The following is a 24613-nucleotide window of genomic DNA, read 5'->3' as shown; positions in this document are numbered from 1 at the left end:
ACAGGTTTGGAAATGTTTTCTAATTAGCAGTGTCCTTCTTTTTTAGCTACTACAATGAGGAGTGCTGAGAGCAGACGTCACCTGCTGTCTCTTGGGTCAGCCACCAGCATGACGGAGCCGGGGGACGGCAGCAGCATGCAGAATCTTAGCACTCTTTAGCACAATCTTCTGTATTAGGGAATGTTGTTCAAGTCAGACATTGGAATTGGAGCAGCTGCAAAGTATGACTGGATCATCAGGGCATCACTTGGTTTTATAATCTCACATGTTTAGAGCATATTGAAGTTGAGGTGCTGCATTCCAGAACTTAAATATGTAGCTGACTTCTCCCCCTTCCTTCATAATAAATCACCAGTAGCTAATTTCTAAGGTTTTTCTCATCGAGAAGACTAACTAAAAAGTCTTACTTGTTTGCAAAAGAATCTTCTGAGAACTCAGTCTTACCTATGCACACGATGCGACCAGATGTCTTGAAAACATTCCTCTTAGTAGGAACTGTTTGTTTTTAACTCTTGGAATGGTCAGGAGTAATATTTCCATAATGAAAATTCTTCCTGGTTATTGGGACTACATTAATACAGCTTTTTTGAATGAACTTTACGTTACTGTCACGTTTAAAGTACCGTGATGGTTTCTAAACAGCAGCCGCTTTGGAGAGTTCTGCAGTAAGACTCTCGCTCTCGTTTCTTTAAGCTTATGGTTGAAGGTTAACCTTGTTTATGCTGATTACCAAATTACTAGCTGATACTGATGGAACATGATAAGCTCTGCTTCTTGGATACAGACACACCCAGGATAGCTGTCAATTAGAGATGCAAACTGCGAAGTTGAGAACCACTGGCTTGCTGCTACAGATCTACTAAATTGACCATTTTGATTCTTGCCTGTTTGTCTCAGTCATGGGGAGTTCTGTATAAGGTGCCCTTGTTCTCCATCCCCACGGCCTTTTTTGTTGGGAGACATCTAAAAGTGTATTAACAGTGCATGCTTTTCCTTTGTACATGTGGTGCCAAATCCCTGTCGCCATCGTCTTTACTGTAGCAGTGTTAACTGGAGTAGTCGTCCTTAGCCAGGATGTTCTTTTTCTAAAACTTGGATTTTGGGACTTTTTCCACTTTGTCATGTGTACAGATTTTAATCTGTTACAGTTGGCAGCAGTATTAACATGGTGAGTAAAGAGTCCAGGATTGCTCCTGTTTGTAACTAGTCCTCTCTGGAACCCTGTCTTCTGCTCCTTGCTGCCCCTGCTGAGTGTTCTTTGGCCATTGTCTGAGAGTGGGTTAGGTAGAAGGGGCCTTTGAAAGTCTAGTTCCTTGATGTAATAGATGATCAGCCATGGGGCTGAGGGCTTTATGTCCAGTCTGTGTACAGATGATGAGAGTCATAATCCAGCTTCCTCATTTACGTTTTGCTTGTGCTGAGAGCTATAGTCCTTTTGTACAATTTTTAACAAATGTCACTAAACACTGAGTGGACCACGGAGGGACAGCAGAGACTGCATTTGAGCGTTTCAGATCAGTAGTTTGAGCAGTGCCTTTGAGGTCCAGTCTTTGTGGATTGGATCTGTTTCATCTTTTGATGTTACCTCCTACTCACTTAGAAGAAAGCTGGTGGTCAGAACTGCCTTGGGAAGCAAGCCACAGTGACCAGTGCCTTTACTGGCAGCTTTTAACATTTTTAATCCTTATGTGTTTTGGAAAATCATTATTATGCAGACAATATAACTATTATCTAACAAACATTTCTTTAGGGCTAAGAAAATGTCACCTGAGAAAAATACTTCAGCCAGCGATTGGCTGGCTCCCACAGGACAGGGCTGATAAATGTTACTCTGAGTTTATCTTTCCTTTGTTGTATTCTGTAATGTAACAGCATCTGGGAATGAGAAATAGTAAAGTACTGTTTTCATAGTTTTTCTATACTTTGGGTTTAATGAAATGGTGTGGATAATCTAAAATAATAGATAGCCTCAATTTAATTTTACTTCAGAATGCATTTTGTATTTTCATTTGAATCTGTCTATTTTTTAAACCTTTCTGTTAATTAAAATAGAAGTTCTCCACTTCTTTGCCTCTACACACCACTTTTATTTGCTTTCTGTTTATATGAAATTGTTCTTACCTTTCTATCCAGGTACCTTCCTTTAGAACAGTGTTTTGACTTTTCAGATATAGCCTGGGGATAAAACCACCAAAGCTGCCTGAAGAGGTTTTTCACCTATACATTCTTAAATGTTTCTGTTCAGCGAAGCTTTTAAATTGCTAATTTGTATTTTGAAGAGGATTTCTTAGGCAGAATCAGAATGTGGGAGTTAAACATCCTATTAGCCTGGAGGAAAAAAGATTGATTCTTATAATTAAAGAGGCCAAAAGTTAGGTGTTTTCTCTGGAAAATGCTGGTGTTTTGAGATGGGTAATGTTCATATTGAGGTGGCCAGACCTTTGGACCATCTAAGAAGTCAACTAAGAAAATTAACCTTTAACTAATAAAAAGCAGTAGATGACTGAAGTTGGGAGCATGGCGGCAATACTCGTTGCTGTTGACAACTACTTTTTCTCCTCAGTGAGAGCTTGGGCAGATAGGTGGTCCCCTAACTGGACTCTTCGCTTCCCTACCAGTTCAGGCTTATCAGAGACTCTACCTTCGGTCGTGACATTCCAAAATCCACTACAGTTGTTCATCAGTGGGTGCTGATGCAGTATTGTCATCTTGGATAGTTTAAACTCTGAGCTGTACAGTGCAAGCTCACTGTATCATTTAATTGATGGACTACTGTTTGCAAGGCAAGGAAATCATACAATAAGTGGACCCGTTTTTTAAAAGGCTTTTTAAAAAAAGAATTCTCACATAAATTACTAAACATACATTTTAGATTATTTTTAACAAAATTAACTGCTGGCTTTTCTTTTTTTTTTTTTTTTTTCTTTTTTTTTCTTTTTTTTGGGGGTGGGGTTTCGAGACAAGGTTTCTCTGTGTAGCCTTGCCTGTCCTGGACTAACTTTGTAGACCAGGCTGGCCTTGAACTCACAGCAATCTGCCTGCCTCTGCCTCCCGAGTGCTGGGATTAAAGGCGTGCGCCACCACCACCCGGCTACTGCTGGCTTTTCTAATTCCTTCATTCAGCATATGCCCCTTTCCTACCTCAGGTTTTGCTTTAGCTGTGCCTTTAGACGGGGCTTCTTTGGCCTGACTCGTCAGTCATCTTTGTCCCTTCACTTAGTGCTTGTTGCAGGACTCCTCGGTGGATGGCAGCGACATAGAAAGTGAAGCCAGTCTCTCATTCAGTTAAATGCCTCCCTTTGCCTTTCCCTCTTCACATGGTAAGGGTCACAGTCCTGTAGTCAAAGCTAACCTAGCCCTCGGGCTGCTGAGTCTTAGCGCTTGGGAATCTTACTTTTTAAAAAAATTATAAAAGTTTTTTTTTTTCTGAAACAGGGTTTTTCTGTGTAGCCCTGGCTGTCCCAGAATTCACTCTGTAGACAAACTAAAGGACCCACCTGTCTCTACCTCCCAAGTGCTGGGCTTAAAGGTGTGCGCCACAATGCCCCGCAGAGGCTGGCTTTGCCTCTGTTGTCAGGTAACTATGGTGTTCTTCCTCAGACTCTGTGGCACAAACCAGAGACCTCACCAGGATCCGATGCATGTGGCTCTGTGACCATCAGCACGTTATTATATTGTCCCCAGTAAACACAAGGGAAAACACAGGGCATCTGGAACCTTGCCACAGAAACTTGGTTTTTATATGAATTATTAGGAAATGAAAATAAAGGTTTTCCTACGTGCTAGGAAATGGATTTCCAGAACGATCAAGGTCTTTGTTCCTTCATCTCAGTGTTCACTCACTCACTCACTCACTCGCTTGCTTTTTTATTGTTTTGAGTGACTTTTGTGGAGGATAGCATACTTTGGAATGAGTCAGGATAGTACATTTCTCCCTGTGACACCATGTCTGGATCTGATGTTCAGATCTTCCCTGGAATAAAAGGTGATTCCCGCCCACCCCCGCCCCCACCCTCAGGATACATGGTTAACTTATGCAGATGCCTTGGCTAAACTGAACTAAAACTCACAAAGACATCCTGAGAAAATGTACTTTTTACTAACTTCCTTGAGCAACTTGTGCCAATAGTTGAGGGCAACAGAACAGACTAGTATGAGAGAGGACACAGGTGTCCCTTACAGAATCTGCACAGCCTCAGAGTCACCAGTGAGTGACTGAGCTTTTATTTTTATCTGTAACTTAGAAGGACTTCTGAGTGCTGGGGGGAGGGGCAGCTGAGCGGTCAAGACTACTCCGTTCTTCCAAGGGACCTGGTTTCATTTCCAAGCACCTACATGGCAACTCAGCCATCTGAGACTCCAGTTCCTGGGACTCTGTCACCCTCTTTTGTGAATACTAGGTACATGTGGTGCACATCCATGCATGTGGGCAAAACACTCCTACACAGGAAATAAAAATGTCCTTTATTTTTTTCACATGTCTGTAAAGTGCCTTTCATACAATTTTCATGTGAGGACTGTTAGGTCAAAAATTTTTCTACATCTTAGGTGCAGAATTTTAACTGACAAGTCAGTTCGTGAGATTCCCCTAAGATAGAACCCAAGAAATAACCCCCCCCCCTCTTTTTTATGGTTTTTCGAGACAAGGTTTCTCTGTGTAGCCTTGGCTATCCTAGACTTGTTTTGTAGACCAGGCTGGCCTCGAACTCACAGTGATCCGCCTGCCTCAGCCTCCCAAGTGCTGGGATTAAAGGCGTGCGCCACCATGCCCAGCCAAAATCTCCTTTTCTTACGTCTTATCTCTGTTCATGTAGAACAAAGTTATGAGAAGACCTCTTGGAAATCTTAGGAGACTGGGAATTATTTGCAGGGCTGGGTTCTGCTCTTTTCCCAGCTTCTACTTAAACCGTAACCTTTCTGGGGGTGAGGGGGGTGAGGGATCGGGGGGATGTTGAGACTGGGTTTCACTGTGTAGCCCTGGCTATCTTAGAACTCATTTTGTAGACCAGGCTGGCCTCCAACTTACAGAGATCTATCTGCCTCCCAGATGCTCCGACTAAAAGCATGCACTAGTACCACCTGGCGTAGCTGGGAAGTTATTTGTTTGTTTGTTTGTTTCCTTTTTTGGTGTTTCGAGACAGGGTTTCTCTGTTCAGCCTTGGCTTGCCTGGACTCACTTTGTAGACCAGTCTGGCCTTGAATTCACAGCCGCCTGCCTCTGCCTCTCTGAGTGCTGCAGCAGCGTGTCCAGAAGCAGTGAACTTTTGAACAGGTCACTTTCAGTCTTAAATTTCCTCTTTATGGTCCAAAGATGGGTTGCACTAAACTGTTCTCTCTAGGTGTGATACTCTATAATTCAGCCAGATAGAACTAACATTTGGAGATGTAATGTGCCTTATAATCAGGATTACACTACATTACCAAAACCATGTCCTCCAAGCAATGGTGCACAGCGTTGCTTCCCATATAGTCCATTCTGAGGACCTGAATTAGAGCCGATCCTGAATTTCTGGTTCTTTGCAGTATACTTCAGCCATCTTCATTCTCCACCCACACTGGTAACGTTCCCTTCCACTAGTTCAGTATTCCTATCTGACCCCACAGAAACTTCACGTCACCAAGCCGCACCACAGGAGGCTCTGGTACCCGTGATCTCTAGCCAACTGGGAAGTCCTGCCGGAATCTGTGCAGAGGGCAGTGGGAGGTGAGCACATTTCACCTTTGACCACCTTCTCCCAGCTCTGCCAGCACACTCCGGTCTGTACATGTCTAAGGACAGAGCGGGGCTGGGATGCCGTTGTGGCACCTGGAGAGCATCTGGGAATACTGATTCGGATAATCTAAGTACTGTGGTCAGAGTAGGAACTGTTAAAGCATGGGTGTCTTTTATATTGCTCTTAAGACCCAGTGGTTGGAGCCCCTTTTATGCATCATCCCTTTACCTACAGAAAGTGTGCCGGGCAGTAGTGGCACGCGCCTTTATTCCCAGCACTAGGGAGGTAGAGGCAGGGGGATAGCTGTGAGTTCGAGGCCAGCCTGGTCTACAAAAGCAAGTCCATGACAGTCATGACTACACAGAGAAACCCTGTCTTGAAACAAAAACAAAAACAAAAAAAAAAGAGAGAAAGAAAAGAAAATGTGCCAGCACACTTACAATTATTTTTCCATTATTTTTATTGCAGGAAAGGATATATAACACGAACTCTAGGTTTCCTAATTAAGTATATAGTTAAGTAGTATTAAGTGCATCCCCACTATTGTACATCTATCACCATCCATTATTTCTTCTCCCAATTGGAAGCTCTACCTACTAAACAGTAACTTCCACTTCCCACTTCCTTCTGTACCCAGGCAACCATCATTTTGTTCTGTTTTTATGGTCTTAAATATCTTGGATAAGTTGACCTATACAATATTTGTCCTATCACATCACCATAGTGTTAAAGAAAAACAACAACAACAACCCATCAGATTTGTGTGAAATTTAGTGGTCATTATGCAGGTTGTCAGCAGTACGCTTTAGTCACGCTGTGGTAGGGATGTGCCTAACACTCACTGCCCTCTAAGGCTACAAACAGGAACTTGCACTGTCAACCAAACCAATTTATTCACACTTTTTGTGACTGCTAAATTCTGTTTGGGAACATATTTATCTTAGCTGAGTTCTTTTTGAATTCAGCATTCTAAGAACTAAGATCACAATAGAAGATAATAGCGTTGGCCATTTGTTCTTGTTAGTGAAAAGGATTTGTGCTGCCTTATGAAGAATATGACGTTTAACGGTAATGACTAACTTATATTTTTAATAAGACAAAAGAAGAGAAAGGCAGCAGAATGTATGGTGTAGATTTGGTTTTAGATGTTTTCTACACAAAAAAGCTTTTCATGTACATAATCAAAATGTCTGAGTTTAAAAAAAATAGTCCAGTTAGCCTGGCGTGGTTGTGCACGCCTTTAATCCCAGGAGTTGAGAGGTTGATACAGGTGGGCTTCTGTGAGTTTGAGGCCAGCATGGTCTACACAGTGAGACACTGTTTCAAAAAAGCAAACAAGCAAGCAAAAAAGCCAGAAGCAGGCTGTTGATGCAGAAGTACATGTTGACTTTGTAGCTCTGAAGAGTGGAGTGGAGGGACGGCCTCAGCCTGTCCAGTTCAGCTAGAGTAACGACTAAAGGTGGCGGCAGCAGGCGAGTTCCCGCTTCCTTGGAGGGGAGCCCAGGCTGAGTTTCAGAAGCCGTCCTGACTTTGCTCTAAGGTACAGATGAGTGGGTGAGCAGGGCCTAAGGCGTTAGACCGTGTAGCAGGGCACTTCAAAAGCATTCTTCTGTGTGTGTAACCACACCCTAATGCAATTAAAAACCAGCTGGGAATATGGCCCTTTAAGGAGCTGCTGTTTCTCCTCTGACTTCCGAAAAATAATTTTATGAGATGTGCATACAGAGGTAGATTCTGTGAATTTGCAAGCCAGTTAAAAACAGTTAAAATGTCTACCAGAAAACAGGAAGGGACTGAAATGCAACTCTTTTTGGCTTGAAAATTTGATGGTTCTGCCAGAGGACTTACTGCATTAGCTCCTACACTAGAGGCAAGTTTTGTGTGAATATTAGTAGCCAAAGAAATAAGAAATGGGCTAGGGAGATGGCTAAGCAGTTAAGAGCACCACTGGCTACTCTTTCAGAAGTCCTCAGTTCAATTCCCAGCAACCACGTGGTGGCTCACAACCATATGGAATGTGGTCTGATGCCCTCTTCTGGCATGCAGGTGTACTTGGATACATAAATCAAAAAAAAAAAAAAATATATATATATATATATATATATATATATATATATATATAGAGAGAGAGAGAGAGAGAGAGAGAGAGAGAGAGAGAGAGAATAAGAAGCCAACCATCTAGTACAGAGCAGGAGGGGACTCTCCTATGTGCAGCAATTGGGGTAAAATTGTTTGTGGTCTGAGTAGGCAATCTCTGTTCTGTTTTTTGAGATAGGGTCTCATTATGTAGCCCTGGCTGGCCTAGAACTCACAGAGATCCTCTTGCCTCTGCCTCTGCCTCCTGGGTGCAGCTGGAACTAGAGCTGTGTGACACTACTCCTGCCTAGACCTCAGCTTCTTAAGCTCCAGAGTCTACACATAAGATTGTTTCATTTGCTTGTTTCCTTTGAAATTCTGGATTTTATTTTATGCATTTTAAGCATTCTGAGGGCCAGGGCCACTCTCTCTCTCTCTCTCTCTGTGTGTGTGTGTGTGTGTGTGTGTGTGTGTGTGTGTGTGTGTGTGTGTGTGTGTGTGTACATTTCAGTGGTCGCAGTTTGGTTCTCGGGTGCATTTCAAGCTCATGAGCCTGGTTGGCTCTCTACTATTAATATTGCTGGAAGCAGCTACGTGTGAATGGGTGTTTCTGGCAAGGAGCAGATTTTCATTTTAATTGGCACTTTCTTTTATATACTAAACCATGGATGCCAAGTGCTTTCCTCACTAGTGGTTGTAAGTGCTAAATCTATACATGGCTTCACCACCTCCTGTCAAGATAAATGCAAGCTTCATTTCCCCTCTGAAGAGTTCAAAGGAATAATTTGCCACTGGTTTGTTTGGGGAAGTGTTTGCAGCCAGCTGCAAAAATTTCCAGTGCCTAAAGCAAGCTCGGCAGTCCTTTGTGTTCCTGCGAAGCACAGCACGGAGCAGTTGGAATGAGAAATCAGATTGCTCACTTGTTCAAATTGTGTGATAAAGAAGTGGCAGCCGGAAGGCCTAATAGTGTGTTGACATCCTCAAGTCCAGCCAGACACTCTTGAGAACTAAGCAGTCATTTATAGAGAGAAAAGGAACTGCAAATCCAGGGCAGGAGAGAGAGATGCTTTGTTTTTAATAAAGGTGATCGTTTCTGAATGAGTTTCTTAGAAACAAACAAGCTTACATCTTCTGTCCGCTGAGGCATATACATCTGCCAGTAAAAAACACAGGACAGGTTTAATTTTTAATACTTAATCGCCCAGTGTAAGCAAGGTTTGCTCTCAGCCTTTGAGAGTTTATTCTAATAACCCAGTGTGGTAGTCTTATCAATTTGCAGCCTTCATGGTGGCTTTCCGTGGGCAACCACAGCATCTGTCGTGTGCTTTCCCTCTGTTAGGGTTGTGCTGTTCACAATGACCCTGTAAAGTAGGCGGGGAAGTTACCTTCATTATAGAGAAGAGTGACTTTGGCTTCAGAGAAATGAAGCTTGGCTATTCTTGTACTAAGCAGAACTGGAGCCTGGGCCTCGTGGTCCCTGGGGATGCATTCTGTGACGTGCACTAGCCATACTACTTGAGAACAGTCAGAAGCATGCCTTCTCCAGCATTTTCCATGCCTTCTCCAGCAGAATGGGCTTATTCACCGTGTTCTGGGGCACTGACTAGTTTTCTGCACAGGGTCTCAGATTCTGTGCCTGCTTCTAGGATGCATCCCCGACAAGCCGAGCGTTAAAAGAGCCCACAGTCCTTGAGGTTTTCTTTGATGATAATGTCTGTGACTGCATCGAACACAAACTTGACATTCTGTGTGTCTGTAGCACAGGTCATGTGACTGTAGATTTCCTTGACATCTTTTCTCATGTTGAGATCAAGGAACTGGCTCTTGATATAATTCCCGGCATCCTCATAGGAGTTGCTTCCTGGTTTTCAGAAAGAAAGGAAGGAAGAAAGGAAAGAAAGAACAATGGAATAAGTGAACCTGTAAGTGCTCAAGTTTTAGTTGACTAATTTGGTCCTTGGAGTATTGTGTTAGGCCAGTGGTTTTCAATCGGTGGGGCATGACACCCATAGAGGGTCGTGTATTTACATTGTCATTTGTAATAGCAAAATTACAGTTACGAAGTAGCAATGGAATAATTTTATGGTTTGGGTCACCACAGCATTAAGAAGGATGAAAACCACTGTGTTAGACAATGCGGTCAGGGTCTGTCTCGGGGGGTGGGGGCTTTCATGCACGTAGGTGCTTCTCACTTGAGTGGAACAAGGAAATGGAGGAAAGAAGCCTCTGTGTCTCCACTTCTGCCCTCTGGTAGGTATCCTGGGGACCGTCGGTGGCTCTGGTGTATCTATCTGCTCTATTCCAGACATGTCTGAACTTGAACCTTGTAACCCATTCCTCCCGTAAGGCAAGCTCCTTTGTGTGTTTGGCCTGTGGAATGAGACAGTCTCACCACTGCATCACTCCTGTCCGCCCTTACCATCATACTCCGGAAAACAAATGCTGAGGTGGACTTTCTTAATTTTCTCCTCAAAGAGGTCCTTCTTGTTGAGAAAGAGAACGATGGAAGTAGCCGCAAAGAACTTGTGGTTACAGATGCTGTTGAACAGATGCAGAGACTCATGCATGCGATTCTGGTGAGGAGACAGGGTGGTGAGATGAGCTTGTCAGATGGATGTCTGTTTACTCCTGTTCTGACTGAACAGAGCAGTGTTCCAAATATAAAGGGAAGGCAAGGGAACAGACTGTCTGTTTTTAATGTGGTGGGTACAACCAAACATTCAGCTTCCTTTGAATTTCCTGTCATGTTCCTAGCTTTGATTTGGGGGCGACTATAGGAATACCTAAATGTGGAGGCCATTAGCTGCCAGACCGCAAAAGTAACACCCATAGTGCTGCTGTTGAGCTGAAACCAGGCCCAAATGAGCACTTTGTCACTTGCATCTCCAAGATGATTCTTCTGGGTTCCTGTCAGGGGATCCCAAATTTCGGCTGGGGCATGACTGATATGGATTCTTTGGCCCTGATGTCACAGGTAAGGGCTGGAGGATTTCCCAGTGCTGTGTCTCCAACACTTACTCGGCTCTCATGGCTACTTTGAGAGAGAAGGCGAGACATGCTGTATGTCTGCAGAGTCCGGAGTTAACCCGTGCTCAAGTGAGCATTTTGGGAATAGGCCTTTAGGGACCTGTAGGGTGCCACCACCATCCTTGTCATCTAATCGGGGGAAAACTGATCTTGTAGCTTTCCTCACTGTTAATGCACCTGCTGTTGACACTTCAATACCTCATAAACTCAGGGTGAAATGGAAGAGATCTTGGAATGTGAATAATGCTATAAGACATTTTGGCTAAAAGGTACAGTGTGGTCTACTGTGTACCCCACTGGTTAAGGGGAAGGGAAGAGAACCAAAGCTGGAGTGACAGGAGGATAGACCAAAGCTGGAGTGAGAGGAGGATAGACCAAAGCTGGAGTGACAGGAGGATAGACCAGAGCTGGAGTGACAGGAGGATAGACCAGAGCTGGAGTGACAGGAGGATAGACCAAAGCTGGAGTGACAGGAGGATAGACCAGAGTTGGAGTGAGAGGAGGATAGACCAAAGCTGGAGTGACAGGAGGATAGACCAGAGCTGGAGTGACAGGAGGATAGACCAAAGCTGGAGTGACAGGAGGATAGACCAAAGCTGGAGTGACAGGAGGATAGACCAGAGCTGGAGTGACAGGAGGATAGACCAGAGCTGGAGTGACTGGAGGATAGACCAAAGCTGGAGTGACAGGAGGATAGACCAGAGCTGGAGTGACTGGAGGATAGACCAAAGCTGGAGTGACAGGAGGATAGACCAAAGCTGGAGTGACAGGAGGATAGACCAGAGCTGGAGTGACAAGAGGATAGACCAGAGCTGGAGTGACAGGAGGATAGACCAAAGCTTGAATGACAGGAGGGTAGACCAGAGCTGGAGTGACAGGAGGATAGACCAAAGCTGGAGTGACAGGAGGATAGACCAAAGCTGGAGTGACAGGAGGATAGACCAAAGCTAGAGTGACAAGAGGATAGACCAAAGCTAGAGTGACAGGAGGATAGACCAAAGCTGGAGTGACAGCAGGATAGACCAGAGCTGGAGTGGTAGCAGGATAGACCAAAGCTGGAGTGACAAGAGGATAGACCACAACTGGAGTGACAGGAGGATAGACCAGAGCTGGAGTGACAGGAGGATAGACCAAAGCTGAAGTGACAGGAGGGTAGACCACAACTGGAGAGACAGGAAGAGAGAGGCTGTGTTTTCTGTTGGCAGCTAGCTGGCCAACATGGAATAGATTTTTAAGTCAAATTAGTGTTTTTACAAAATCTTTGACTTTCTTATCTCAGACTCAAAAGGGAACTGGCATAAAGATAAACATCAAAATTCTTCCTTACACTGCCTGTTTCATCCATGTATGACCACTTAGCATCATTTCCTCCTGTTTTGTGATAATGGTCTGTAATACTTAGATTTCTAATCTCAGACCAAACTCAAGCTCGGAAAATTTGGAGCATTGCAGTACTAACCTAGACCCTGCAGTACTAACTGCAGAAAAACAGTTTTCTGGAGTTATTAATAAACGTGGAACAGGTTGCTCTGCTAGGACATATCCAGGCTGTCAATATTAGCCAGCTGGGGCAGTGGGATGACAAGGTTTGGAGGAGGATCATGAGGAAAACCAGTCCCACCGAAACTGGCATAAAGGCCACTCACCACCTCATCATCTTCCACCAGCACCATGTCGTAGGCGCTGAGAGCAGCACAGAAAATGATGCAGGTGACTCCCTCAAAGCAGTGGATCCATTTCTTCCTCTCCGATCTCTGTCCCCCCACATCAAACATCCTAAGGGAAGAAACAACTGTTCTCACGGCTGTAGCCAGCATGCCACTCACTTCGCCCTGAGTGACCACTTAATAGCAAAATCAGATACAGTAGAGGCAGGAAGGTGGGCAGAAAGTAATTCAGATTGGGCTTTAGCAAAGGCTAAGAAACACACTGTGAGGCCTGAGATGCTCAGGGAACCCAATGCTGACCTGAAATTCAAATCTTTAACAGAAAACTTGGTCTCGATGATGCCCGTGGTCTTGACTCTGGACCGAAGCACATCCTGCTCATTAGGGAGGTAGTCAGGGTGTGTGATCCGGTCCAGCTGGTTCAGGTAGCTAGCGAGAAAAGAGTGTCATCAGTGACGTTACAGCCTCCAAAGCCAAGACTAAAGGAGGCAAAGGGTCTCCCGCTGAGTCACAGCTAAAACGGGACAGAAGCAGGACTGGAGTCCAAGATTCTGGGAAGGCTGTGTGCTCAGGAAAGGACAGAGCTGAGGGCCACACCCTGATGAGGCAAGCGTCCTGTCCTCCCGACTACGTCTTTCTAGACCCTTGAATGAGACTTAAGTAAATGCCCAAAGGCCCATCAAGAGACAGGAAATAGATCAAGAGACTGAACACAACAGCCACAAAGGCAGTGTGTGGTCCTTATCTCCTGAGTCAGGCGGGCATGTGAGCACATTTCAATATTTGGAGATCTGAGGGGTCATCTATAAACTGATGGTTCACTATATTTCACTTTCGTATGTTTCAAAGTTTCCATAAGAACATGAGAGTTTTTTTTTTTAAGAGGACAGGTGTGGGATAAAGTGACATAAAGCAGAGAGGGAATGAAAACTGAAAGTGTCTCCTATATTTTCACATTTAAATTCTCACTAAATCTTAAAAGACTTGAGGTTCACATTCCCACTTACAGATAAAGGAAAACTTTGGAGGAATGACTTGGGAGACTGAGACACAAGGGCTGAGTTTCAGACCCGCTGTGGCCACATGGTGAGACCATGTCACAACCCTTACCAAGGAAGCACTAGGGCAAACTATAAAAGCAGTCACGTGAACCTGGACTTGTGTGCAGCCTCTGCTGTTTACGCACACAACCTTTACCAAGTCAACCAGCGTCACCGGACTGCAGGTTTTCTACTAGAAAATGGGGCTGATGTACCTTGAAGGCAAGTGTACAAATAAGTAAAGGGTCCTGAGATACAGTGTATGTTGTGCACCCAGCAGGGACAGAAACTTAGTAAGGGAAGATTCCAGAAACTAAATGATAACATTATTTCAAGGCGAGGTGAGAGAGGGAGTTAAACATGGGCTGTTTGGTCCTGACACAGCTCACGCTCACTTCTGATACCGTCCTGTTGTGGGTTGATAACTCTGTCTCTTATCTTTTTGGAACCAGCTTTGCAAAGTTGATTGTCCCGTAGTGTCTGACCATCTTTCTCTGGTTTGCCTCTTGAGATAGGCCGCTAAGCAGAGCCCCTGTTTTGAATGAGATGTCTTCAGCTTCAGAGGCCACAAGGAGCCATTGTAAAGGGATGCAAAAGAGTGGGAACTAGGGGCTGGAGAGATGGCTCAGAAGTTAAGAGCACTGGCTGCTCTTCCAGAGGTCCTGAGTTCAATTCCCAGCAACCACATGGGTGGCTCACCACCATCTACAATGTCATCTGGTGCCCTCTTGTGGCCTGCCGGTGTACATGCAGGCAGAGCAGTATATATGTAGTAAGAAATAAATAAAGAAGGGGGAAAAATGAGCGAAGTCTCCCCTGAGCACCGTCCCCTCTCCTCCCCAGAGTCTTACTATGATGCCGAGTCGTTGAGCTGGAACTCTGCAGCTCTGTCAAAGCAGGCTTGCACCCCACCGTCCTTCCACAGCCTTCTGATGACCTCCACCAGCTCAGGAGGCATGGTCCCCTCCTCAGTGGAGTCAGCCAGGTTGTTGAGCTGTCGTCCGGCATCCTGTGTAATCCAGAAATCTGGCTAAGAATGAGCTAGAAGAAGTTCAGTGGCTTTCCAGGAGGTTTCTGGGAACTTACTGAATATAAAATATTTTGCATGGCTCCCAAAGCCTGAGGTAGAACAGTCTGAATGAAGGTGCAGTTTAAGGAAACATAGTCATTTACTTTTGAGCATGTTATCTAGTTGTGGCTAGCCCTGAGGTGCCTAGAGGAGCGTCCTAGGTGCTTCCTTCAGGTTTTAGACTTCAGATGAGGCTGAAAGCGCACAGCTAGAAGATACAGGTCCTGTGCTGCAGGTACTGGAAATGTAAAAGCTACGTTGGCCCTGCAATACACAGCCGAGGAAAAGGCTAGCATATTAGCTCATGAGAGTCTCATGGCTAGGACAAGAAGCTCAAGAAGGGAATTTAAGTGATAAAATAAGATGAAAAGCCAAAAAGATGCTGGGAGCCAGTTTTGTAAGCATTTGTTATAAGAAAGGGTTTTTCTTTTTCTTTTCTTTTCTTTTTCTTTTTTGTTTTGTTTTTGTTTTTGTTTTTCGAGACAGGGTTTCTCTGTGTAGCCTTGGCTGTCCTGGACTCGCTTTGTAGACCAGGCTGGCCTCGAACTCACACAGATCCCCCTGCCTCTGCCTCCCAAGTGCGCTCCCCAACCCCCTCCCCCTCCCCCCACGCTCCCCCCCCGTCCCCCCCACCCCCACCCACCCCCACCCCGCTCAAGGAAAAGGTTGCTTCCTCTTGTAGGACTTAGATGCTTTGTAGCTTAGCAGATGCGATTTGAGTTATGCAGAACTTTTCCTTACCCGCCTCTCTGTGTGGTTTGTTGGTGTTTGGTCTATTTCTTCTCCTGCTTCCACCCTGAACCAGATAACATTAATCACGTACCGCAGAACTTGGCTCAGCATAGTCAATGCCTAGCGTGGACATGGCTCTGATGATAGCCAGGATGGACTGCAGCACGTTCCCATAGATGACAGATTTGAACTCTAGGCATTCTTCCGGCGAGTAGCCGTCCTGGTGAATGATCCTTCAGGAAGCAGACACTAAACTTTTAGCTGGACCTGAGGAACTAGAGCTAAAGGATTGGGGCTGACTCAGAGTTGGGGGGGTGTGGGGGTGGGGGCGGGGTGTGGGGGCGGGGAGTGGGGAGGTGGGGGACTGAGGGGGTGGGACGGGGTTGGGGTGGGGGCAGGGGCCGGGGAGCGGGCAGGGTATAAGGGCCATCGGAAACCACTGGTATTCTTACTGCTGTCCCCAAGTGCAGGGTAAGGGGAGAGACACTGGATATCAGGCCCAGGGTTCCTTGGACCTAAGACCCTTCTTCTGCTCGACACCATTGCCAGCTCCACTGACCCCCCCCCCCACCTCAGTCCTTGGAGTTGTGTTTCCACTTACTTCATCTGTTTGACGATAGTGCTCTTTCCTGACTCTCCAGCACCTGGAAGGGAAACGGTCACACTGCCAGTTTCCACCAGTTCTCCCTAGTGGTACAGAAGATGCTCTGTAAACAGTGCTTTCTGGGAGACTAAGTGGGAGACACACCTTGAGCTCAGGCCATTCAACCTGGATTTAGAGCAGCTTCTCCTCATTAGCACTATTTACACTGAGGGCTGGAGTTTTTGGAGGGGGGGGGGGAAGGTTGGGACAAGGTTTCTCTGTGTAGCCCTGGCTGTCCTGGAACTCATTCTGTAGACCAGGCTGGCCTCAAACTCAGAGATCCACCAGCCTGTTTTCTGAGTGCTGGGGTTAAAGGTGTACACCACCACCCCAGCTGTGGGGATTTTCTCTTGTTGTGGCTGCTCAGTACACTGTAAGATGTTTAGCACTGTCCTGGTCTCTCCCCACTCGAGGCCACTAGCATCTCAGTCTTTGTGACATCCAGGTGTCTCCAGACATATCTAGTGACCCTGGGACTGAAAGTCTCCCCATTGAGAACCCCTGATAGACTCATGGAAATTCCTTTAAAATATGCACAGTGCCTGTTTTTGACGCAGGCAAGGAGTCTTGGGTAGGATTGGAACAAGCTGGGTCTCTTCATTGAAATACTGTTTTCCCTGCTATGTTGATGGGAGCTGTTATTGGCTAAAACACTCCAATGTCTGTTCAGGCTGACCTCTTCTCGCCCACCGAGATCTCCCGTTCTTTGAGGCCTCTCTACTGACCTGATCCCTCAGTCAGCTCCCACTTAGCCTGCGCTTGTCCCCTAAAGCTGCTTATCCTCAACCTAGACAATCTGTTTAGGCTTAAAAGATGTCTGTTCTCTGTAGTCTCTGCTCCCTGTGTGTAATTCTGGGATTCCGTGGGGGCCTGGGTCCAGCTTACAGATAGGCCCCTTTGGTGTGAGCTTGGGCTTTCCTGCTCCTGTCTCGAGGTTCTCTATGGAAACCCCGTCCCAGGCAGCCAGCCTTCTGCTGCGGCATAGAGCACCCCCTGATCCCACTTCAGTGGTACCATGAGTGTTTTTCATTAAGCCAGGTTTCAGTTTCTTATTTTGTCTTTGAAGCCATGATCAGTTTTCCTGACTGAGCCACTAAGACGCTTTTATCATCTCTGCACCAGCCAGTGATCTGTTTGGAGCGTATCAAATTGATGAACCTTTCAGATGTGTGTATATTGGGTGGGGGGGAGGGGGCGGTGCTTTAGAGCAGTTACTTAATAGCCAGGAGGGCGTGTCCGTTGTCCAAGTCTCCTCCTACTCCCTGCCCTTCAGCTCCCTGCCAGGTACCTCTGCTGCCAGCACTTATTTTGAAAGCAAGGAGAAGGATCCCGGCTACTTGGAGACCCAGTAGGCTTTCCTTGAGACTGTGTTGGGATCGGGTGGTGGCGCTTTATGAATCCATTGGTGGGAGACAGTCCCGTTTACTCACTCTTTGGCATAGTTCTCTGACTACAGGTTTGGTGTGTGCTGCAGGGCCAGGGTGCTTTTGGTAATTGTTGAACCAAAAAAAAGGTATCACTGCGGTTGGGTAGCCTAGACTTGTCCTTGCACTATTCACAGTTCAGGGGAAAGTAAAACAATTGCTGTAACTTTGACATTTTGGGTCTCCGTGTGGTGACTGTGCGGGCTCCATATTAACTTAACTCTAGGCTTTGCTTGCTTTCTTGGCTTGAGGTTGGCCCAGGATGAGAAGAGCACACCCGGCCAGACCCCATCAACCTTCCAGAGAAGCAGAGAGGGGTGTTAACCCTCCCCTCCACTACTTCATCTGCTCACGTCACTCACCAAGCAACAGCAGCTTGACAGTCTTGGCTTCCTTGTCAGCATCCTCCTGCAGCCTCTTTTCCAGCTCCTTGGACCTCTTGGCAAGCTCTTTGTCCTCAGCGCTGATTCCACTGCCCATCTCTGCAGTCTCCTCAGAGAAGAGCTGCTCTCTCCGGCTCTTAAATTTTTCCTGTAAGGTTCCTGTCTGAGATAGAGAAAAAGGGGAAATAGGTTGGTATAGCATCGTGCTCCCTTGCTGGGTGAGAGTGCGGACTGCTGGCCTCTGCACCCTGCCTACCTTGGCTTGAGACTCCTTCCCTTAGCTGGAGAACCACTTCTTAATCTAGGGATTGTCCGCTTTAAGTCTAGGGGTATGACAGATCAAGCCAATTAAAAGCTTTGCCAGTCTGATGAAGGGCAAAGACTCTAACGTGTGCCTTGTTTGTTTGTTTTGTTTTGTTTTGTTTTAACGAGGGGAACGATCTGGGTTCTGACCCAGCAGGGTGAAAGACAGGTCCTGGAGCTCTGGGACGAGAGGGCCACCTTCTCCCTTCTGAAGAGCCCATCTCCTAAGAGTCTCTGGTCCCGGTGGATTCATTTGCCTTGGAGAGCTGAAGGTTACGGGTACCCACCTTGAATCTTCAGATTATGAGGTCTTGGTTTTAAGGGATCAAAGGGCCAGTGCTGGCAAAGGCTTGTGCAGCTCCAGGGGGGCTATTATTGTTCCTTTGTGCTGGCTGGCTCATCTCTCAGGGTGCCTGTCCTGTCCTTAGCAGCGTGTGTGTGTGTGTGTGTGTGTGTGTGTGTGTGTGTGTGTGTGTGTGTGTGTGTGAGAGAGAGAGAGAGAGAGAGAGAGAGAGAGAGAGAGAGAGAGAGAGAGAGAATTCTTTTTCTTTTTTCTCTTTCTTTTTTTTAAAAAGAGATTTATTTATTTATTTATTATGTATACAGTGTTCTGCCTCCGTGACAGAAGAGGGCATTAAATCACATTATAGATGGTTATGAGCCACTATGTGGTTGCTGGGAATTGAACTCAGGACCTTTGGAAGAACAGCCAGTGCTCTTAACCTCTGAGCCATCTATCCAGCCCCTGGGTCTTACTTTGTAGCCGTCTTACTCACACTAGGCTAACCTTAAACTCAGAGCTCCGTCTGCCTCTGCCACCCGAGCAAGTGCTGATACTAAAAGTGTGCACCACCACTTACCATTTCATATCGGGCTTCGTTTTCCTAATTTATTTCCCACTCAGGGACTAAGTCTGATTTACCTTGGATTTTGTGGCTTACTAGTGGGTCCTCAGCAAATTCTTGGTAAGTGAAGGAAAGGGAATATGTGGTAGAGGTTGTGTTTGCTTCCCTTTGCCCCACACCAGCTTCGCTGGTTACACGTTGCTGGTGTTCTGTGTGTGGGTAATACATCAGTATCGCCTCACACCACAGACTTCTTCCTTGGGCAGCTGGACGCCAGGCTGCTGGTGTAAGAGGCTATGTTGGCTTTGTCCCTCATCTAGGCTGTCCTTCCCTGGGTGTAAGGGTGTGACCTAGCAGTTGGAGACACTGGACACACCTCATTGGTCAGTGGTTCCCTTAAGATGAGACTACAGAGTGCAGAGTGCAGCCCCCTTGCCTAGAGTTACTTTAGCTCAGTGGTTCTCAACCACCCCGATGCTGCGACCCTTTAACATGGTCCCTCATGTATGGTGACCCCCACCTCCAACCATAAAATTATTTTCGTTGCTACTTCATAACTATAATTTTGCTACTGTTATGGATCTTAATGGTTGATATGCAGGGTATCTGATATGTGACTCCTGTGCAGAGCTCTCCACCCATGGGTTGAGAGCCAGTGCCTTAGAATACTGCTAACCCATATGTATTGCAGGGAATAGCCACATCAGATGCCCTGGAAGTTAGTTAGAAACACAGTCTCAGACCTCAGCTCAGAAAGTCCAATAAATTATCTGCATTTGAACAATACCTCAGCTGGCCCACAGTCATTAAAGGTTGGGAAGAACTGTCCTGAGGAATTGCCTATTCCTTATGTCTGTCTCCTGAAATAAAGTCTTTCAAATATGTTAAAATAGTTTAAAAGTATTTGAAAAAGGTATGTTTTTAGAATCTATAAATTTCAGTAACTGTGAATTTTGGAACCTAATATAAATGGTTATTATCATCTGGCAAGTTTGAAAACTCTGCTTTACAGAAGTGCAATTGGGGTATATGTATTGGTATTTACTAGAAAGGGTTTTGGTTTTTGGTTTTTTTCTTTTGAGACAGGGTTTCTCTGTGTTGCCCTGGCTTTCCTGGACTCGCTTTGTAGACCAGGCTGGCCTCGAACACACAGTCATTGCCTGCCTCTGCCTCCCCAAGTTCTGGATTACAGGCATGTGCTACTGCACCTGGCTTAGAAAGGTTTTTATTGTTTTTGTTTTTTTAAAGCTATGTCTCATGTAGCCAAGGGTAGACCCTGAAATTCTGATCCTCCTGCTTTCACTTCCAAGTACTGTGATTTCAGTTATGTGTCCCCACACCCTGGAAAACCCAGGCCCGTGTGTGTGCATGCCAGGCCGGTGCGCATGCCAGTCTGGTCCTCTACCAAGTAAGCCACACCCCCCCAGCCTAAAAGGTTTTCTGTTTGCTTGGTTGGTTGGTTGGTTTTGGTTTTGGAGACAGGGTTTCTTTGTGTAGTCCTGGATGCCCTGCAACTCGCTCTGTAGACCAGGCTGGCCTCGAACGCTCAGAGATCTGCCTACCTCTACCTCACAAGTGCTGGTGCTACCACCACCCGGGTGTTTGTTTTAAAGACTGATTAAATTGGACTAGAGTGCAGTGCAGGCATGAGATTTAAATTTTCCCCCAGGGACAGCTAAGGTGGAAGAGCCCTTAAGGTAAACAGACTGAATTTGTGCCTTTTGGATCCAAATTTGTATGACAGTGGGGTGAAAGAAGAGGAGGAGAAGCTAGGGCCCCACTTAATCAGACACTGGGACCCCAGAACCGTGCCTTATCATCTTCCTCTGCCCTCCTTTCAGCTAGTATCTGGGGGACCAGACTTTGCAGACCAATGAGAAGTAGGTGTGGAGGTGCCTGCCCTGGTAATCCTGCTTTCCCAACCCGAATTGGCAAGTGCGGAGTGTCTTAAGGGGAAAACAAGAGTCTCTTTGAAATTGTGACTGTTTGGAATCTTGGCTAGGAGGCTCCAGTAATTATACCTCACCATCAGCCCCGCCCTGCCCTGCCCACAGCCCACAGCATTGGTAACTTACACCAAGACCAGAGCTGTGCTGAAACGCTGCTGCCCAGTTCAAAAGAAGGGACCGCCTAGGACTGCGCTGGGCCATGGCTGCCTTGGCTGCGGGTGACTCTGCAGCTTGTTTCAGGTCACCTAGCTTAGTCAATTGAGAAGTCGGTAGTCTTCCTTTTCCTAGCCCTCATGCCACGGGGTGAGAAAAAGAACAGTTGCACAAATAAGGAAACTGGCCAGCCAGTGGGCCTGCGGCAGGAGAGAAGCCATTGTTTGGCTCACTTGGGGGGAGGCGGGCACACCCCTTTTCTTTTACCATCTGCTGTTGCCACAGCCTCTGGTGCTGCTTGTACTCTGTCTGTAGCTGCTGGTGGACGCTCCCCATTCGAGTTGAGAGACTCGTGGCCTTCCCCCGGCTGGTGAGGGTACAGGGAAACTCCTGCATTCTCGTTGCTTGTCATATTTGATTATTAAACATAGGGACAGTGTTCTAGTGAGGAGAGGGGGTTGGGTGGGCTAGGAAGTACAGTGCCTGGTTTAGAGGTGAGAGAAGCCTAGAGTAGTGGTCCCCCTCTGCATGAGGGTGTTTGACTCACAGCCCTAAATGGCCGTATCATTTAGAGTGAAAGCAAATCTCTGTCCCCCCCCCCCCCCCAAGGAATCTGGGCAAGTTTCCTAAGTGAAGGCGATCTCAGGATCTGCCTCACCTTCAGTGAGAAGCTGTGGCCCAGACGGAGTGTGGGACACAGACACAGGAAGAATTGCCTTTGGGGACTTGTAGTCCTCAGGAGGAGGCTGGGGAAAGCAGAGTAACAATTAAAGGGTTGGTGCTAATGTTGGGGAACTCAAAGCAGTTGAAAACCCTGTTTCCACCCCCTGGTAGGAGAGGCAATTATATACACATCTAGTGTGTGTGTGCGCGTGCGTGTGTGCATGTGTGTGTGTGTGTGTGTGTGTGTATGTGTGTGCGTGCGTGTGTGTGTGTGTGTGTGTGTGTGTGTGTGTGTGTATGTGTGTGTGTGTGTGCAGAGCATGCAGTAGGTTGAAGCAGAATCCTGAGTTCTTGACCAGCCTGATTGACAGAAGGACACCCTTTCAAATAACAATATCTCAAGAAAGGGGTGGTAGTGAGGCAGACAGACTTTCCACAGGGAGCCAGCAGAATGGAGGAAGTGAGTCTGGGGAGAGAGGATGAAAGAGAGAAGGTTTGAGGTAAATGTGGGCATAGAGAGGCTAGAAAGTTTGATGTGACAAGGCATGAGAGGGTGGGAGTTCTGGGAGATGAGGACCAGAAAGGAAAATTGAGGCTAGCTAGTGAAGGGCCTTGGGTGACCGATTAGAGGATTTGTCTGAAAAATCGCTGGGGACAAGCGTGAGACACAAATGCAGTGTTGGGCCACAGAGGTGAGGGAGGAAGAGGAGCTGGCTGCTGGGTCAAGCTTGATTCTAGAAAGATCTGGAAATAGGATGGGGCTCAGGAAATCACCTTGGGCAAATATCCCTTGCAAGCTTTGGATGTTTTCTCCCAAGTCTTGTATCTGCTTGTAGAGGTCTGTCCCTGTCGGCCTGACGTCACCAGGGCTGACAGTCCCGGAAACCAGGGAAGCTGGTCTTGACGGAAACAGGAGCCTGCTGGGCTCAAGAAGGTCCAGGTGGGACGCCATGGTGGGAGGAGGTTAGGAGGAGGAAGCTGTGTCTAGAGGCACAGAAGATTCCAGAGACTGCAACAGCATTATTAAGGCTTCAGTAGGAGAAAGCCCAAGGCCGCAGGATGACTCACGCCTTCGTTCCCCAAGCTCTGCTCTGCATAGACAATGCAACCCCCTGAAATTCTTGCCTGTGTTGAGTAGGTGGGACACTGATGCTTAGCCGGAAGCCAGCCGGGGAGACTTGCTAACAACCGCTACAGACCACGTGACCTGGAAATAAGGGGGTGGGGGAGGGTAAGGCAGTAAAGGGTGTGTTGCTGCTGCTGGGAGGTTAAGATGAAGGCGCCCATGAACTGGTTTGCCTGGGTTGGGTGGAGAATGGAATTGGCACCTATTGGCTGGGTAGGAAGGCAGATCTGAATTAGGGGATCCACATAGGCCTGGTCCAGTGTACGGCTGTGACCCTTAAAATTAAGCCAAAACCTGTATCTTACCAGAATAGAAATCCATCCGCATCTGTATGGTCACATGGCACTTGCTTGTTCATTTGGGGATTTGTTTTGTTCCTTCTTGGAAGTCTCAACAACTCCCTCAATGCCTAAAGGCCATATTCAGAATAGCCCACTTTCTAAGTCTGGGGAGTGTGTTGGTGACTAGAATTCTGTAGGATTTTTGTTGATTTCCACTGTAATTTTCTGTGTGTTTCTTTTCTGTGTATATATCACACATATATGTCACATAATTAGGGCCGTCCTATTTGTGTAGTTCTAGAAATCCGTTCTTTCATCTGACTTCATGTTCTAAAGGTTTTTATACAATTAAAACAATTCTCCAAGAATGTTAATGGTTGCATTTCTTTCTTTCTTTCTTTCTTTTTTTCTTTCTTTTTTTTTTTTTTTTGTCCTTTTTGAGACAGGATTTCTCTGTGTAGCCCTGGCTGTCCTGGAACTCACTCTGTAGACCAGGCTGGCCTTGAACTCACAGAGATCTGCCTGCCTCTGCCTCCCGAGGGCTGGGATTGCGGGCCTGTGCCTCCACTGTCTGGCTAATGGTTTTATTTTGTTGAGTTCATTTAAACATTCCCCTGTTGTTGAGCCTTCATGTTTCCAAATTTTCTGTGGTAAACATTGCAATATGGAACAACTTTGCCACTGTTTTCCAGACAGCCCTTTCTTAACGGAACAGGTCTGTGTCCTCCCCCCAGCCCCACCCAGGTCACCCCTAGATTTGTAGACTCTGTTTCCCTTCCTGAGTCCAAAGGATTCAGAAATGTGTAAATGTTGCTTTTTCTCTTTCTTTTTCAAAAACAACACATTTCCCCCTTTTCTTCCAGGCAACTGAGAGTTACAATTTGCATACCCTGGACCATATCCTCTAACTGCTAATAAAATTATTTTTGTGTTTAAAAAAAAAAAGGTGGGGGGGAGGCTTGTTAGATGTTGATTACTGAGTCAAAACAGTAAAACTTATTGAGACACATGATTATATTTTGCTAAATGGTTCTTAGATTATATTAGTGTTTATGGTCAACATAATGTGTGTCCCAGTTCAGTTCACCCTCACTTGTATCTGGATGCTTTCAGTAGCTCCTGTTTTGATATTTAAACATAATAAAGTAAGAACAAGGTATCTCCTTGTTCTATTTTTAGTCCTAGGGATTCTCTGTGAGCTGGATTCTCCCCACTGTTCTCCCAAGTTTATGGAGGCCACCATAGGGGGGTTTTTTGTTTATGGTTTTGTGTTTTTGTCTTTTTTTTTTTCTCCCAGTTCTCAGGATTGCCTCCCACCTGTAAGGCACAAGCTATCACTGAACCCACATCCCACAGCCCAAGGCAATAGTTTTTAGTTTGTTTTAAGAATAGTGGACAGGCCGGGCGGTGGTGGCGCACGCCTTTAATCCTAGCACTTGGGAGGCAGAGGCAGGTGGATCTCTGTGAGTTCGAGGCCAGCCTGGTCTACAAATTGAGTCCAGGACAGCCAGGGCTATA

At 46.3% G+C, this 24613-nt stretch overlaps 2 protein-coding genes across 5 annotated transcripts in view; one reads left to right on the top strand and one right to left on the bottom strand.

The window, feature by feature from the left end:
• Nucleotides 1-2078, top strand: part of GNAI3 (G protein subunit alpha i3) — a 40882-nt gene extending 38804 nt beyond the window's left edge. Inside the window, exon 9 of the mRNA XM_084757585.1 lies at nucleotides 47-2078. The gene's annotated coding sequence lies outside the window, so the exon portion shown is untranslated. The remainder of the gene's footprint in view (nucleotides 1-46) is intronic.
• Nucleotides 1107-18614, bottom strand: GNAT2 (G protein subunit alpha transducin 2). 4 transcript variants are annotated; one of them, XM_084757582.1, is made up of 9 exons: nucleotides 18032-18614; nucleotides 17755-17938; nucleotides 15927-15969; nucleotides 15417-15558; nucleotides 14376-14533; nucleotides 12785-12913; nucleotides 12464-12593; nucleotides 10210-10363; nucleotides 1107-9651 (listed from the first exon to the last, which is right to left on the bottom strand). In XM_084757582.1, exons 2-9 carry the CDS (start codon nucleotides 17870-17872, stop codon nucleotides 9461-9463), a joined length of 1065 nt encoding a protein of 354 aa, XP_084613708.1. In that variant the 5' UTR covers nucleotides 17873-17938; nucleotides 18032-18614; the 3' UTR covers nucleotides 1107-9460. The 4 variants fall into 4 exon arrangements, with proteins under 4 accessions (XP_084613708.1, XP_084613707.1, XP_084613709.1 ...); XM_084757581.1 differs by having other exon boundaries at nucleotides 17755-18614; XM_084757583.1 differs by lacking the exons at nucleotides 17755-17938; nucleotides 18032-18614 and having other exon boundaries at nucleotides 15335-15558; nucleotides 15927-17173.
• Nucleotides 18615-24613: the final 5999 nt, after the last annotated feature.

This window comes from Acomys minous, assembly GCF_964271855.1.
Source record: "Acomys minous genome assembly, chromosome: 14".
NCBI lineage: Eukaryota > Metazoa > Chordata > Mammalia > Rodentia > Muridae > Acomys > Acomys minous.
The sequence above is the reverse complement of the archived record's forward strand: the minus strand, read 5'-3'. Positions and strand labels throughout refer to the sequence as shown.